The 16,193-nt window shown below is 43.9% G+C and overlaps 1 protein-coding gene across 1 annotated transcript in view; it reads left to right on the top strand.

Annotated features, from left to right (window-relative positions):
• The window catches only part of TRAPPC9 (trafficking protein particle complex subunit 9), a 191,167-nt gene that overhangs the window by 37,730 nt on the left and 137,244 nt on the right, over positions 1-16,193 (top strand). Inside the window, exons 12-14 of the mRNA XM_029062397.1 lie at positions 1,894-1,979; positions 12,355-12,481; positions 14,429-14,561. Of these exons, the coding sequence (XP_028918230.1) occupies positions 1,894-1,979; positions 12,355-12,481; positions 14,429-14,561 (346 nt within the window). The remainder of the gene's footprint in view (positions 1-1,893; positions 1,980-12,354; positions 12,482-14,428; positions 14,562-16,193) is intronic.

The following is a 16,193-nucleotide window of genomic DNA, read 5'->3' on the forward strand; positions in this document are numbered from 1 at the left end:
GCACCTCCCTTCTTACCCCTTGAAGCATTTTGACTGACTTGCTAGAATGGGCAAAGTCCATGTTAGTAGAGCATTAGAAAATGACACCTATTCAGCGCAGATAATAGTAGATTTGTTAGCATAAGGTGCCTTTTTGCTGACCAGAATGTGAAAGATCACACTGGATGAGTATTTACAGATTTATTTGACCATATAGCTTTGTCACCTTTTTGTAACTGGGGTTTAAATTACTTACATCGTGTTGGATAATTTTTTGGACCTTGAGAATGCATTGATGCCTTAATGTCTTTTACATTATTTCCTGTGGGCAACTGAACTTAGTTTATTGTTATCTTTGCTTGGCGCTTTATTTTCATGGGACCAATTCAGAATGCTAACCAGAGTGAGGCGATAGTCCTTTTTGAATTGCTTCTCTGCCCTCCCCTGTTTAGACTGTGATCTCCTTGTGGGTCAGGGACAGTGTCCAAATTAATAACTGTGTCTTCCCTCCAGTGCTTCTCCATGAACGACATTTCTGCTTTTTTGATGAGCAGTGGCATGTGTACTTTTGAGTCTGCAAAATAGCAGTTCACCCAGCTGATCCTCTACTGAATAGATGCAGGCCACATGTGCCTGTCACTTAACTATGTTCTCTGGAAGGATGGAAAGTCCTTGTATTGCATCTGTTTCCCTGGCAGTCATGCCAGTTACACAGGAAAACCATTTGTCAAAGGGCTAATTACGGGTATCATTCTGTAGCCGAGACAGTTTCTACTCATAAATGCCCAGAGTAAGTGTTTTTTGTAAAAGGTTTTAAATGTAGTAGCCCATCCCTGAGAGTCAGCTGGAGTTTTTGGCCCACTCAGGCAGTCTGCATCATCTTCATGTGGATCTAGACATCGGGTCATGAAGGGGTCTTTTAGAGACTCAATCATTCAATCAGTCGGTAGTACTTATTGAGCCCTTACTGTGTGCAGAGCACTTTATTAAGTCCTTGGGAAAGTACAATACAATAGAGTTGGTAGACCCGATCTGTGCCTACCAGGAGCTTACCAAAAAGGTGAATCACGTGAAAATGTGTGCCCAAGTGTTGAGGAAATCAGATCTTCTGGATCACTGGCACTCATTGGCCATATTCAATGCCAGAAACCCGCTGAATCTCACCCTGGTTGACATCCCATATGATCCCGAATGGACAGACCACTCCTCGTTGCACTGTGATTCTATACGTTTGAATGATAAAAATGCAGTATTTCTCTTGCAACATCATAAAACCCAACGTGTAAATGCCTCTCTGTCTTGGAAAGGAAAGTGGAATGTCTGTTCTGTGGATGCACACTAGCATTTTTATGGTAATATTCTTATCAACCGGACCAGCATGGAGGCTTACAGAATCCCACATCTCTGCATTGCTTTTCTCATGCTTTGTAAACAAATCCTAGTGTACCTGGAATGAATGATTATCACAAAACAGGATGTCAGGTCTCTGGGAAAATGATACCCATGAGGGTAATTTTTAAAACAGCTTTCCAATATTTAGTATTAATTTGCTAAGTTATCTGTCTCCTTAAATTATTTATTTGAATCATTATACTCTGAGGAAAATACTCAATGTAACAATTGTTCTAAGTCTCAAGACAATAGATTCTTTTACTCACTTGTTTTCTGTCTAACTGATCTGGTTGCAATTCTCTGTGCAAACTCTGGAATGCCAGAGATTAATTTCAAATGTAGATGACCTGAATAAAACAACTCTATGAATTGCCTGTCAAAATGGTAGATTCCACTTTTTAGCAAAGCACTGAAGGTTAGATTATAGTGAAGATCACCTGTGTGCTTGTTCCTACACACAGAATATGTTGCTGGCTGAAGTTGGAAAAATAACTATCTGGAATTTTTCTCTGTGTACTACAGATTTCCAGTGGGTTCAAGGAGATGTATGTGAAGTCCAGCTGATGGTGTATAATCCAATGCCTTTTGAGCTCCGAGTGGAAAACATGGTAGGTGACTTGAGATGCATTCAACCTCAGTCATGAATTTGGATCAATCTATCAGTGGTATTTATTGAACACTTGTCTTGTGCAGAGTGCTGTACTAAGCCCTTAGGAGAGTGCTAAAGAGTAGGTAAACACAATTCCTGGCCTCAGTGATTTTACAATCTAGAGGGGAGACGAACATTACATTTCAGGTAGGGAAAACAACAGGGAATAAGGATATGTGTATAGATGCTGTTGGATGGGGTGAGTACCAAAGTGCTTTGTAGGTATGGATTTCATTACTTAGGTGATGCAGAAGGGAGGGAGAATAGCATGGGGAAATAAGAGGTTAGTCAGGGAAAGCTTCCTGGAGGCGATATGATTTTAGTAGAGCTTTGAAGATGGGGAGAGTGGTTTGTCAGATATGAAGTGGGAGAGAGCTTCAGGCAGGAGGGAGAATGCGAGCGAGGGGTTGTCAGCAAGAGAGACGAGATTGAGGCATAGTGAGTAGGTTAGTGTGAGAGGAACGAAGTGGGCAGATCCCCATTCAATAATTTTTCATGTATGAAGCCAGCACCAAAGGTTAGCAGACTAGATACATTTTTAAGTCTCAATTTTTTATTTTTATATGAAATGCCTGCAACTAGCAGGGGTTTTAAAAGCTAGATTTGTATCCTGTAGATTTAAGTGCAGTTCCTTTCAATGATTCAAAAATAATAACCCGATCAAGGCAATTAGGAAGACAAAATTGGGAAGGACACTTAACAAACCATTGCAGGTTTCCCTCTGGGTTTCCCTCTGGGTTTTAAGTCATCATTCTTTTCTAGAAATTCAATTTCTGTCAGAGTTGACTGAAGCTGTGCCCCTAATTCCCTAGTCAGTTTGCAGAAAATGTGGAATTCCTTCTTGAGCTATAATCATGAATTCATTTTATATCTGGAGACGGTCTACACTGTGCATTCATTTTTCTAAGCGAACTCTGGAAGATTTTTGTTAAGTGGTTTACGCAGAGACAGTTTAGAATATTACAGGATGGTGATGGTTTTTGATTTCCTCCCCAGAGCTCAGAGTGGAATGTTTTTGTTTGGAGGTTATCGATTGCGGTGGCAAAGCTCTCTGCAGGAGGTCTGGATTTCCTAATGTCTCTTTAACTCTTGGAAACCAAGGGGTTGGTGGAGGATGCTAGCCGGGGGCTCGTTCATGACAATAAGCAATGAAGAACAAATGTTCTCCCTCTCCCGGTACCGAATGAGAACACACAAGCCCTTGGGACAATGGGCAGGTATTAAATATGGTCTGTCCAAGGAGCATCTCTGTCTTCCCCAGCAAGGCAGACTGGTGCCTCCAGGCCGCCCTGGGAATAAGGCTTTTCTGTTCGCTCGAGCTGAGAAATGGTCTAGGGAGCAAAATGTTCTGCTTGTTCAGATGGAGTGTCATTTAGCTAATGGTAAGCAGTCAGTCAATTAGAAGTATTCATTGAGCGCCGGCAGAGTGTTGGGCATAGTTCACTTTCTTGGCTTTTCTTGAAATTCACGTGTCAGAAAACCTTGCTCCAACTCTTTAGTCCTCTCTTTAGATGTACTGACCGAGGGGTTGGCTTTAGCACCACAAGGTGCTTGCTCAACTCTTGTTCTATATTGGTCCCTTCGGCCTGTCATTTCTCAGCATCTCATCACTGTGAATGCAAGAACATAATTGGCCTGAGACGCCATATCTCTCCAGTTCTGTACTTGGTGTGTCTCCCACAGTGGCACCAGGATGCTGGAGGAGTAGTATAACAGTTGCCCTTCCTGACGCCCACCCTAATCTTTAGGAATGTACCAAATCCTATTCTCTCTTTGCCCCTAAATTGTCCCTTTATTAACCACTGTGGAAGCTTTGTCGATAAGTTTAGCCAAACCACTCAAACCTAATGGTGTTTTTTGTCTGAATAGCATCCATGTTCTGTAGGCCTAGCATCTTTCCTCATTTGGTTTGGTTGACTTTGTTTCCTTTTGTTAGTTTCCCTTTGTATTGAAGAGATCATCCCTGAGCCTGCTGTCATTGGGTGCCCCTGGTCCCGGTGTGGCAGGATTGGGTGACCCACCATTCTTTATCCGCCTTGTCCATTGTGCCCCAGGAGTCCCACCATGTCACCTCCATGTTCCTTCAGGACTCTTGGATGGAGCCTATCTGTGAAACACACTTGATTCAGGTCCTCTGTCCTGTCTGCTACAAGCAAAAATCAAGCCAAGAAGTCACTAAGCCCCTCATCTATCCCCCTTTGACCTTTGAGCCTTGAGTGACACCTGCCAATTCCCTTGCAGCAGCTGGCTGTAAATGGAAGTTTTTTGTTGTTGTTGTCTTTTGCCATCTCTCATAAAGTGCCCTTCTGAGAGTTATTCCTGACCTCCCACTCTTTGCGGCCTGCCCTCTTCCTTGCTTGGGGGAGTATTCCACAGATGGTGTCTTCTCTTTGCTTTCTTTCTGATCCTCTACTAGCTCTGCAGGATTCCTGCTGGCGTGTCTGTTCCTTGCCTCTGTGGCCCACACTTTCCCTGGACTCCCTGTGCTGTTGTCCCAAAACCTTGCCTAGCCAAGTTGCCCCAGTTGGGGAAAGTGTTCAACTTCTAACTTTTACCCAGAAGCATGTCTTGGGGGTTCCAAGGGGTTATTCAAATGTTAACTTTTTTGTTCCTGTCTCTGACATTTATGTATCTGCTTGGGTCCAATCTTCAGTCATGGAAAAATGCACTTTAATCCCATTGATATGAAGCATTCTAAAGCCTGTCATTAAAACAACTGCCCGGAGAAATGAACTTCGGCCATTTCCCTATTTCCCGTTCAACCCCCTCCTGGCACCTGTCTCTGGGTCCCAATACGTGTTCACATTGATGTCAAAACACATTTGGGAACAAATTTCCAAAATCCCACCTTTGCGTAGGCATCGCTGGTTGCAGAAAGAGTTATGAGCTCATCAGAGATTTGCCTGCCTGACCTGGCTGTTGATAGCCCAGCAGATAAAATCCATCTGCTCCTGGACACAAGCCAGGGAGATCAATTTGGAAGCTGGTTGCTAAAGGTTAAACAGACAGGGGGATGACTTGTACTTTAACGCCTGCCTTTCTTCAAGGATTAATGGCCCTCGGTGAGCTTAATGAGCCTGGAGATCTTTCTGGGCAAACACCCTGAACCAGAGAGTGAAAGCTGCTTTCTAAACCTATAGTTGGTGGGGGGAGCAGAACTAGTCCTGTTCATTTATATGGGCTCTCAAAGGGGTCGGGTTCATGAACTTTGTCAAAATAGGATACGAACAGGCACAGTAGATAATCGTTGTTGCCAGTGACTTATTGATGAGAGAAATGCAAACACTTGAGCATTTTCAGGAACTATGTGAATGAAATTATCCTTTTTTCCCTAGAAAAGCCTTTCAGGCTTTTAGCAAAGCATGTGAATTTCATGTTGACATGGCTAGTAAATTGTCTTTTGAAATTGAATATTCACTCTGATTTCCTAGCAGTTAGGGATAGGTTAAAAATAATCACGAAGGCAGGGTCGAACAGCACATTTTTAGGGGAAAGAGGCCATACAAATCGAATGAATAAATAAAAGTATTTTACTCTCACTTACCCAGTTGGAATCATTTCAGTTATAAATTCAGAGGTTTATAGAGATTCAAATGGCATTAAAGGAATGCGACATGGCAAAACCTACAAAGGAAAAGGGCTAATGTTGTTTAAAAAGAGCATTGACTAGATTGATCAGAGAAATCTAATTTTATTTATAATCAAAAAGCCTAAAGAAAAAAATGACTCTTTTTTCTTTACCAAATTAGGTTGGACAATTCTATGGGTAGATTCAGGACCTGGAAACTCCTCTCAAGAGCTTGTTTCCCTCACAAGAGAATCCTAGCGGATAGAATACGGACCTGAGAATCAGAGTACCTGGGTAGTAATATCAACTCTGCCAGTTGCCTGCTGTGTGACATTGGGAAAGTCACTTAACTTCTCTGTTCCTCAATTTCCTCATCTGTAAAGTGGGGATTCAGTACATTTCCACTCTTCCACTTAGACAGTGAGTCCCATGTGGGGCAGGGACTGTGTCCAACATGATTTAAGTTTTATCTACCTCCAACACTTAGAACAGTGCTCAACACAGAGTGAGAGCTTTACAGATACCATCATTATTACTGTTATCATCATTCATTCATTCAGTAGTATTTATTGAGTGCTTACTATGTGCAGAGCACTGTACTAAGCGCTTGGAATGTACAATTCAGCAACAGATATCATCACATGTGATGTGGTACATGCTTACAGGGGATGGATCACAATGTATCTAAATGGTCCATTGATAAAGTTCAGGAAATTCTCTTAGAAACAAATACCCACAAAACAACTCTTTATGAAGTGCAAGAGCTCATCTGCTGTAAACCTCACCCCTTAATGGTGGACTGTTTATGTGGCACAGTATGGCTTAATCCCCTTTAATTAAGAGCATCGGAGTGTTAGATATTTCTGGGAAGAATGTCACTCACTGCCACCTGCCTTTCTTTGGACTCTCTTCTTTCTGTGTTGTGGTAGACCTTCCAACTTGCCCTGACTGCTTTGAGATCATGATAGTTCAGATAGTGTCTAGCAACACTAGAGGGCAATATAAGGTAACGTTGCTAGATCAAATCTCCAGAATTGGGAACTTGCCGCCTTTCCTGGTGTATATTAGTGCCTCTTTAAATATTCAAATGCATGGGTAAGTGTAGGTCACAGCCTATGGCACGGTGTTGGTACTCTGCTATAGTTGCTTTGGCCATCGGCCGATCCTGTACATAAAAAAACCCTTCACGTGCCCTTTGTGGCGTGCCCTTTGCGGCGTGCCGCACCCCTGCTTGCCTCCCAGCTTGTCGCACATTGTGCCCGAACTGGACCATAATGGGCAGAGATTGGAGAGTGCAAGTAACGTTGTACACACTACCAGTACCAGAATCTATTTCTCCACGCTGGGTCTACATCCTGTTGTCTCGAACTGAGGCTTGTTTTCACTGGGAGACTCTGTCCATCACCAACACACACACACATACACACACACACACCCCCCCCATATATTTATATATACATATGTATATATATGTAGAGAGAGAGAAATAGTAATCTCTTTGTGTATATCTACTTTTAGCAACGTATAGGCAAGTCACTTAACTTCTCAGTGCCTCGGGGATTAAATACCTGTTCTCCCTCCCCGATTAGTTTATGAGCCCCATGTCATACAGGGACTGTGTCCAATCTGATTATCATGTATCTCTCCCAGCATTTAGCAGAGTGTTTGGAGTAAAAAACTTAACAAACACCAAGATTACTATTACATGGATCACAACTGGATATTCACCTTTCAGAGATTTGCCACCTCCAGCTGTGCAAATCTCATTTCAGTGCACCACATGATCCCTCAGAGATCTGCGAGAGTCAGTACTTCCCCCCAAAGTGCCTAACTCTGCCAGAGGGGCTAAAATAGGCTTCTGGAGAACTGAATGCAGTTTATTTCCACGTTTGGAGGAAGGTCTTGGATGGATCAAGTGGGCAGAACCCTTGAAGTTATGGGTAAATGAGTTTTTTTTGGATTACAAGGGTTTGTAATTTGTTGATTAGGGCTAAGGCTTGCCCCGTATTGCACAACTGGGTGAGTAGTACGTGGGAGGTTACACTGCGGTCTTGCTGGTATACCAGGTGAGTTTCTTAAAGGTCACAAAGCTCACTGTGGCAGAGGTGGGATTAGAATGTCTGGTCTAGTCTGGTCTGACCAGCTCATCTGAGAGGAGCAGAGGGCTATGCTCATCCAGCCAGGAGAAACCAAGCCTAAGGAACATCTGTTGTCTCCCCATGGTCCAGCGCAGTTTAAAATGCTCATTTTACCTTCTCCTCCCATTCATTTCCTGCTTATAGCTCACCAGTCAGGTCAGCTGCTTTGGTGGGTCTCAGAATTTGGTAAAGCAGGCAAAAAGCAACATGCCTCTTAGGCTTTGGGGAGTAGATTTCTTCTGATAGAGGAATCTTCTGAAGAAGATTGTTGCTATTGAACTACCTATACAATGCAGCTCTGCCCCCTTGAAACATTAATGCCCCATGTGGCGCTAGGGGTGGGAGGGTAGAGGGGCATTTCTGTGCTTTCTTCTAGTACTGCTGCTATCTGCTCTTACGTTTGCATTAAAATGGGACCTGATTTCAGCCAGAACTCAGTCAACTCTTTGAGATGTAATCATTACATGCCTGTCTAAGAAATCCTCATTGAACTTTATTGGCATCCTTCCTGCACAAAGTATGCAGGGATGAATATTTCCATATACATTTAATTGTCTCCTAATGGTCAGAGGCCACACGTTTGTGTGGTTGCTGCTGGGTTGACAGCTGCCCTGGATCTCGGCTCAGTCCTCTTGGTCTGCCCTGCTCTGCTCTTCAACAGGGTATTAATTCCCTGCTCTGCAGCTCTCAGGATAGATGAGTGCTGAGGAATGATAGTTTCTTTAAAAAATGGACAATCAGTGTTTTGTTCCTCATCAGAAGCAGATACCCTAGGAAACTACTGAAGCTTATCAGGTAGTTCTGTGGGGATGTTTCTGAGTTAATTCAAGAATCCAAGACAGTCTGACCATAATCATCCCAGATTCATAAGAGAAAAGGAAACTCTCAGGATTCCCCAGCAGTCTTGAGAAACAGCATGGCCTAGTGGATAGAGCACAGGCCTGGGAGCCAGAAGGCCCTGGATTCTAATCCTGACTCTATTACTTATTTTCTATGATGTTTTTTCAGTGCTGATTCTGTGTCAAACACTGTTCTAAGTGCTGGGGTAGGTACAGGTCAATTAGGTCAGACACAATTCCTGTCCCACATGAGGCTTGCTGTCTAGGAGGGAGAACAGTTATTGAATGCCCATTTTTCTATTGAGGAGACTGAGGCACAGAGAAGTCAATTGACTTCCCCAAGATCACAAAACAATTAATTGGCTGAGCTGGGATTGGAACCCAGGCCACCTGTCTGCTGTGTGACCTTGGGTAAGTTAATCAACTTCTCTGTGCCTCAGTTGCCTCAGCTGTAAAATGGGAATTAAGACTGTGAGCCCATGTGGGACAGGGACTGAGTCCAAGCTGATTACCTTGTATGTATCCCGATGCTTAGAACAGTGCCTGGAATGAAGTAAGCACTTAACAAATACGGCAAAAAGCCCCAAACAAACGAAGAAAAAGGACTCCTAGAAGGCAGCTCCTTACTTGAAGGAACTTGGATTTGAATGAGACAGCCGTTCAATTAAGTCTCACATCAGGAGGCATCTTTATTTTACTCTTTAGGCCTTTTGGGGTCAGGGTTTAAGTCTAAAATTGTGTTAGTTGGAATTGTCTCTAGTGAATGTGTGCCAGTCTTGCAGTTGTTCATGCCTCAGTGCGGTGCCATAACTCAAGTTAAAATTGGGGACGTTAGAAAGTGTGTCTAAGAAATAAATCTTCGAGATCACGCCTCAGATTCTCTAAGCTGTTTCACAGTCTGGGTCAACAGCTACAAACCTAGATGGAGAATACAAATTCCTGAAGCCTACACTGCCAGCCTTCAGAGTGGGGATGGCCAGGGGCTCAGATCGGTGGCTTGAATAACCTAGTTTGTGCCTAGTTTAATAAGCGCCTTCTATGGATGATACCCCCAAATTATGTTCAGTTTCTGAGACTTGTCTGCGACCCAACAAGAAGGTTTTGAGAATGTGAAACAGTGTGGTTTAGTGGAACGAACATGGACCTAGGTTCTAATCCCAGGTCTGCAACTTGTTTGCTGTGTGACCTTGGGCAAGTCACTTGGCTTCTCTGTACCTCGGGCACCTCATATGTAAAATGGGGATTAATACTGTGATCCCTGTGTGGGACAGGGACTGTGTCCAATCTGATTATCCTGGGTCTATCCCAGCCCGTAGTACAGTACCTAGCACATAGTAAATGCTTAACAAATGCCATAAAAAAACTATCTCCCCAGCATTTACCTTAGCAAACATTCAAAGCAAGGATTCACTGTACCTCTTGACTGCCTCCTCTTCGCTCCAATACGTCTGTCACCTCTTCGCTCCAATACGTCTGTCACCCACAGTTGTGAAGTGGTCTCTGGTTTCACGAGGAAAGAGAGGCAAGGAGGCAAAATAGAAAACGGTGCCAGGCACTATAAACATCAAGCAAAACAACACAACAGGGAGAGCCTTTTTGGGTGTCCAAGGTGTTCGACTGTGGATCCCACATTGGCCTTATCAGCCACATACGTACTCATAAGAGACTCACAACTATCTATATTTACATATCTATGGTCTTTGGTAATTTTGAAGAGTCTTTTGTTTTTCTCTGTCTCATCCTTAGCCAGGGGACTCTCATTTTCTGTGTGTACCTGCCATAACCCCCTTCTTGGACTTTACTGTTTGCTTCGCATAGGTGAACTTTCCATTTTGAAAGGATGGCCTGTTTCCCCGGTGACCTCTTTCACTCCCCAATTAGCCATGCAGGGTTCCTGACGGAGGGCTTGATCTTTTTTCATTTGGAAGCCGCTCCTTCTCCCCTTATTTCACCTTGGCCTGAAAGGTGCTGTTTGGTTAACAGTCTCCAGTCTCTTGGACCTTTCAGCCTTTTTTCTAACGAGGCCCAGGTATTTTCAGGATTTCCCTTTCTAAAAGGAAATATTGTTGGGTTGGGTTTTCTATTGGCCTTCTCCATCAGCAAGAACATTAAACCAAACTGTGCTCACTCACACGTGCCTCCTGCCTCAGATCCAGCAGTGTTCAGACTTGAATCCTGCCTCTAACCCTGTCCTGTTGGAGGTGAGACACCTGTTTCAGAAAGCAGCTGTTTCTCCTATCCAAAAACCTTCTCTGTGCTTCTCTGGAGTCAGTATAGGTGAGACTAATTTAAGTCTTCACTCTTACTTCCTGGCTTAGTTTTTCAGCATTCCCAGTCTCGTGTAACAATTCCTGCCACTTTCCTCATTCCTGGTCAAGTGGTGGACAGGATACTCCCACATATTTATTTCTGTATAACTTTAGTGTTGCAGGCTATGATCAGACCATAGTATTCCTTATTCCGTATACCCCCATCCAGATGTCTATCCTAGCTTTTCTATAACATTCCTAAGCTAACATGCCATTATTTTTCTTTACCCCACAGAGTCTCAAAGATTTGTTTATGTCGAGCCACTAAGCATTATAATTCATTCATGTCAATTTTTAAGCTTCTCCCTTTAGTGGAGAAGCATTTGTGTGTTTGATCTCTGCTCTTTTTTTAGCCCACCTCCACATACGACAGTGCATGAACAAGCATAGCGGGGCCTTCAACTGGAATTTGAAGCTGAACATGAATTATGAGAGGGTTTTTCAAAGGGATTGGGATTTGTTATCGTTGTAGGCATTTAAAATGGTTTTTGTAGCAGGGCACGTCTTGGATTGAATTTGTTCTTTTAGTTTCTTCTCTCCCTGGGAGATGGGCCTACCTGAATCAATTGTCCTGGGATTTCTTCTCACCACTTAATACAGTACTTGTCACATTGTAAGCACTTGACAAATGGCAAAGCAAGATGGTGGTGCTGCTACCAGAGGATATAATTCCCAAGAGCCCACTGGGGAAGGGACATGGGGGCCTACATTGCTCTTCTCAGTTACCCTAACATATCCTAGTAGCCATCTCTGCTCCAAGCATTATCTGCAATATGAAAGAAGCATAAATATTCAGTGTCTAGCCCTTGAGAGAGACTGGTATTTGCCATTTTCTCTTAGGTAAGGATTCTTTTCTTCATAATAATAGTAATAATAATTGTGGTATTTGTTAAGCGCTTACTATGTGAGAGGCACTGTTCTAAGCGCTGGGGTAGATACAAGCACGTCGGATTAGACACAGTCCCTGTCCCTAATGGTGCTCACAGTCGTAATACCCATTTTACAGATGAGGTAACTGAGGCACAGAGAAGTTAAGTGAGTTGCCCAAGGTCACACAGGAGAGAATGGTGGAGCCGGGACTAGAACCCAGGTCCTTCTGACTCCCAGATCCATGATCTATCCGCTAGGCTATACTGCTTCCCAGCTTTTTTGCAACAGCTCATTAACATCAGTATAAACAAAACCTCTCCAGTGGGTCTTTGGGATTTGGGTACAGATTTCATGCTTAAGATTGAACTGATACTTATGGCCCAAATCAGAGATGGCACTGTATACCATTTGGCATTGGTGGTTTTGGGGTTTTTTTAGTCCATATACAAGGGATCAAAGCTCAAGGGCAGTTGTTGGAAAATTTACTTCAAAGGGTTCTCCTGTACCTTGCCTGGATTTTCGGCTTTGTTGGTGTGGGATCTCATTAAGAATGAAATGACACAAAGCATGGATGTTGAGAACATTCTTTTACATGATTCACTCTTCGTAGGGTCTGCTGACAAGTGGAGTAGAGTTTGAGTCTCTCCCTGCTGCTCTTTCTCTGCCCGCCGAATCTGGCCTTTACCCGGTGACCCTGGTCGGAGTCCCTCAGACGACAGGGCAGATTGCTGTTAATGGTAAGGACCAATTGCTTCGTAGCTACAGTTCAAGGGGGATCAGTGAGATCTCACATTACATTGAGGTTTGTCCATTCTCAAATTGTCCATCATCACCATCATTCGTATTTATTGAACACGTCCTCTGCCCAGAGTAATGACGCCTGAGAACGTGTGATAAAAATAGAAGACATGGCTCCTGCCCAGGAGGAGCTTAGAGACTGAAGGGGAGGCAGGCAGTCACACAGGGGAACAAGAGGAAAAACATGAATACATCTGATAAAAGCCAAAATCAACAAAAAAATGAATAAAAGATTAAATCGGGAGAAGTAATAAACTAACATTCACATGAATGCTTAAGGGCAGCTGATGAAATGACAGAACCAGGGTTTGAGGAAGAGTCAGGGAAGGCCTCGTGGTGGAACTTGTTTTTAGGGGACTTTGAAGGTCATGAAGAAGATGGTCTGATGGATTTGAGAAAGAAGAAGTTCCAGACAGGATGAGGAAGAACATGAACAGTGGGTGGGAGATTGGAGAATGGAGGGCAAGACACAATTTGAAGGTTAGCTTGAAAGGCGGCAAGAAGACAAGCGGAGGCTTAGCAGGAGAAGAGAACTGAAAGGTAAGGGAGGAGGCAGCTAGGGGAGAGATCGGAGGCCTTGATGTCTAGAAAAAAGTTCTCCATCCTCAGACAAAAACTCTGCTTTTTTTACTGGCTGTCGGGAAAATGTCAGGCGACATCTACAGGTAATTTGTTTCAGGATTGGAGGCTTGTTTCTTTCTCCTCCTGCAAGAAGCCAGCCAGCTAAGGTCCTTGAGAAGTTGGTTATTCATTTGCGTGCTTTGAAGACCAAACCATTCTTACAGAGTGTGTAGATTGCTTGGCTAGAGGAGGCAAGAAGTAGGGGGGAGGTCATCCTTAACTCCATGAGAGTGGCTGCTAAGGCCTTTGAGACACTGTGGGAGAGGACCACCGGCGGGGTGGGTGGGGAGGGCAGCGGAGTCTGAGTAGTCAACAAGGGTGCTTGTTCAGGAGAGAGCTGAGCAGGAGAAAGGGAAGGATAAGGCCTGAAACAGTTACAGAGTTGAGACTAGAAGTGCCAAAGGTGCCTAGAAACATCGATGCACCTAACGGATGGCTTGCTTACCCAGTCGGATCAGACTGATTCTCTCCATGTGCCTCAAAAATGGCAAAACATTGTAATGAAAGGGATTCTCTTGAGGCTGCTGTTTGATTTGGAGTTCCAAATTGAACTGAACTCATCGTTGGGGTAGGATGAACTTGATTGAAATGCTTTCAAGCCTAGCATAAGTAATTGTAAGTCCTGTCCTTTAGGTCCTCATGTTTCTCATGTGCCAGGGAAATGTAGTGTAGTGTGGGTGGGCTCATTCCACCAGTTTTTTGTCTCTGCAGCTTAGCATGACAACACTTGGCTTGTACAATTGCACCGGATAGCCCATTTTGAAGTGGGCAGGGAAGCAGAATCCTAGAAAGCAAAGAGCCCAGACAGTGCTTTCACTGGGTCAGTTGAAGTGTGAGAGAGATTTAATTTCATCAGCAGCAAATAGCACTGGACAACAGGTATCAGTGAGCACAGTAGAAATGAAACTCATGTTCCCTGTTGGTAAAGGGCTTACTACCTAATGGTAGAGATGGACAGACAAAAAAATATTCATATGTAATGGGAATAGGAGGAGTCATAGGCATAAGTGGTAGTGGCATAAATAACAATTGAGTGTGTGTGTGTTTAAGTGTGAGGATGGGTGAAAATATAGAAGTCGTTAGGGTGGCCGTTGGATTAGCACAGCTTGGTGATGCTGGAGGTTTAATTGAGGAAAGCTTTGTGGAAAAGGTGGGTTTTTGGAAGGCTTTGAGAATGGGGACAGCAGTGGTCTGGCAGCTTCAACACAGTCCCAGGCTGCAAGTGACTTTCGACCAAAAACTCTTCATGGTCTTTTCCTTGCCAGGCTACCACACTTGTGTTTTTGGTGTGTTCAGCGACTGCTTGCTGGAAAATCTCCCTGGGATAAAAACCAATGGTTCAACGGTGGAGGTCATTCCTGCTTTACCCAGGTTGCAGATCAGCACTTCCTTGCCAAGGTATGAGATGGAATGACACCTTTTCACCCTTTTGGATGGATTTGGGACTTGTATAAGATGTTTTCCTGTTGTAAAAACTGTTCTTAAATGGATGGGAGTATACCAATATGTGACATTTATTTAGCTCCTTCCATGTGCAGGGTGATGTACTAAACACTTAGGAAGGAGCTCACAGGGGGTTAGTAATAATTTCATTTATTAAGTTAGGATCAATTCTCTTGAGAATATTAAGTGGAAAGACAGGTGGGTTGTTATGATGATGAGCAGTTGATGTGGAAAGGCAACAGCTAAAGGTATTAGAAATAATAAGAGTAATGATGATATAAAGTACTAATTATATTCTGAGCACTGGGAGCACAAGATAATCACAATAGACGCAATCCTTGTCTCACATGAGGCTCACTGAGTGAGGGAGAGTGGGTCTTTTATCCTAATTTTACAGCTAAGGAAACTGAGGCCCAGTGAAGTTACATGACTTGCCCAAGGTCAGGCAGCAAGGAATGTGGTGGAGCATGGCCTACAACCCAAGTCTCCTGACCCCCGGTCCCATGCTGGCTCAGGAATATGCCTAATCCACTTCCTCCTCCCTCCAACCTGGCATGTGAGCCCCATGTGGGACAGGGACTGTTTCAAACCTGATTAACTTGTAACTACCCCAGCTCTTAGAACAGTGCTTGACTCATAGAGTAAGCACTTAATTACCATAAAAACAAACAAACAACAACAAAAAACCCTTTCTTTCTCTCTCTCCAGAAACATCAAGAATTCCACCAAACCTGGAGTCATTGGGTTTGAAATTTGGGGAGGGGGTAAAAACGAGAATCTCTAGCTCAGCCTTTCAGTCCTTTATTCCCACCAGGACCTAGAGGATGGCTGAGCAGCCAGCTTGCCTAGTGTCTTGCCCCGTTGCTAAGGCAAAGTCACATTGATGGTGGGGTGAAAGGAGGCAGAGGAGGAGGTGGAGACAGGCAAAGAGGTCTCAAAACAGTGATCAGAGAGGCAGGAGGAAGATTGAGAGATCGAGCTGCCAAAACCCAGAATGTGGGTTATAAACAGTGTCAAAATGTGGTGAGGAGGGCAGAGTGGAGACTCTTAGATTTGACCAGGTGGTCATTAGAGGAAACCAGTGTGCTCTAATGGCAAGAGCACAGGGCTGGGAGTCAGGAGGTCAGGATTCTAGTCCCAGCTCGGGCACTGGCTCACTTTGACCTTGGGTAAGTCATCTAGCCCCTCTTTGGATCTGTTCTTCATCTTCAAAATAGGGATGGTGATAACCTCCTCTCCCTTCCTCGCAGAGAGAAGTGAGATAATTGACAGGAAAGGGCAATGGGGAAAATAGGTGCCCTCTAAGTCCAAGGTGGTGGTGGTGATGGTAGTTTTATTATTATCATTACTGTTGCTTTTGTTTTTATTGATGACCTTGGTAAGAGCTGTCTCCACAGACTGGTGGGTGAGGAACCAGATAGGAAGGGATTTAGATGGAGGGAGAGCTGGTGAGGAGACCAAACTTTGCAGGCCAGGAGATTAGAGAATTAGAGGGGAGAAAAGCTGCATCCGGTCGAGCCGGTCTGGGTAGCACATCCCTCCAAAAATTGGTCCAGGTCTGTCAGTCTGCCTGCCAATAAGCATGAG

The sequence above is a fragment of the Ornithorhynchus anatinus genome, chromosome 4 (genome assembly GCF_004115215.2).
Source record: "Ornithorhynchus anatinus isolate Pmale09 chromosome 4, mOrnAna1.pri.v4, whole genome shotgun sequence".
NCBI lineage: Eukaryota > Metazoa > Chordata > Mammalia > Monotremata > Ornithorhynchidae > Ornithorhynchus > Ornithorhynchus anatinus.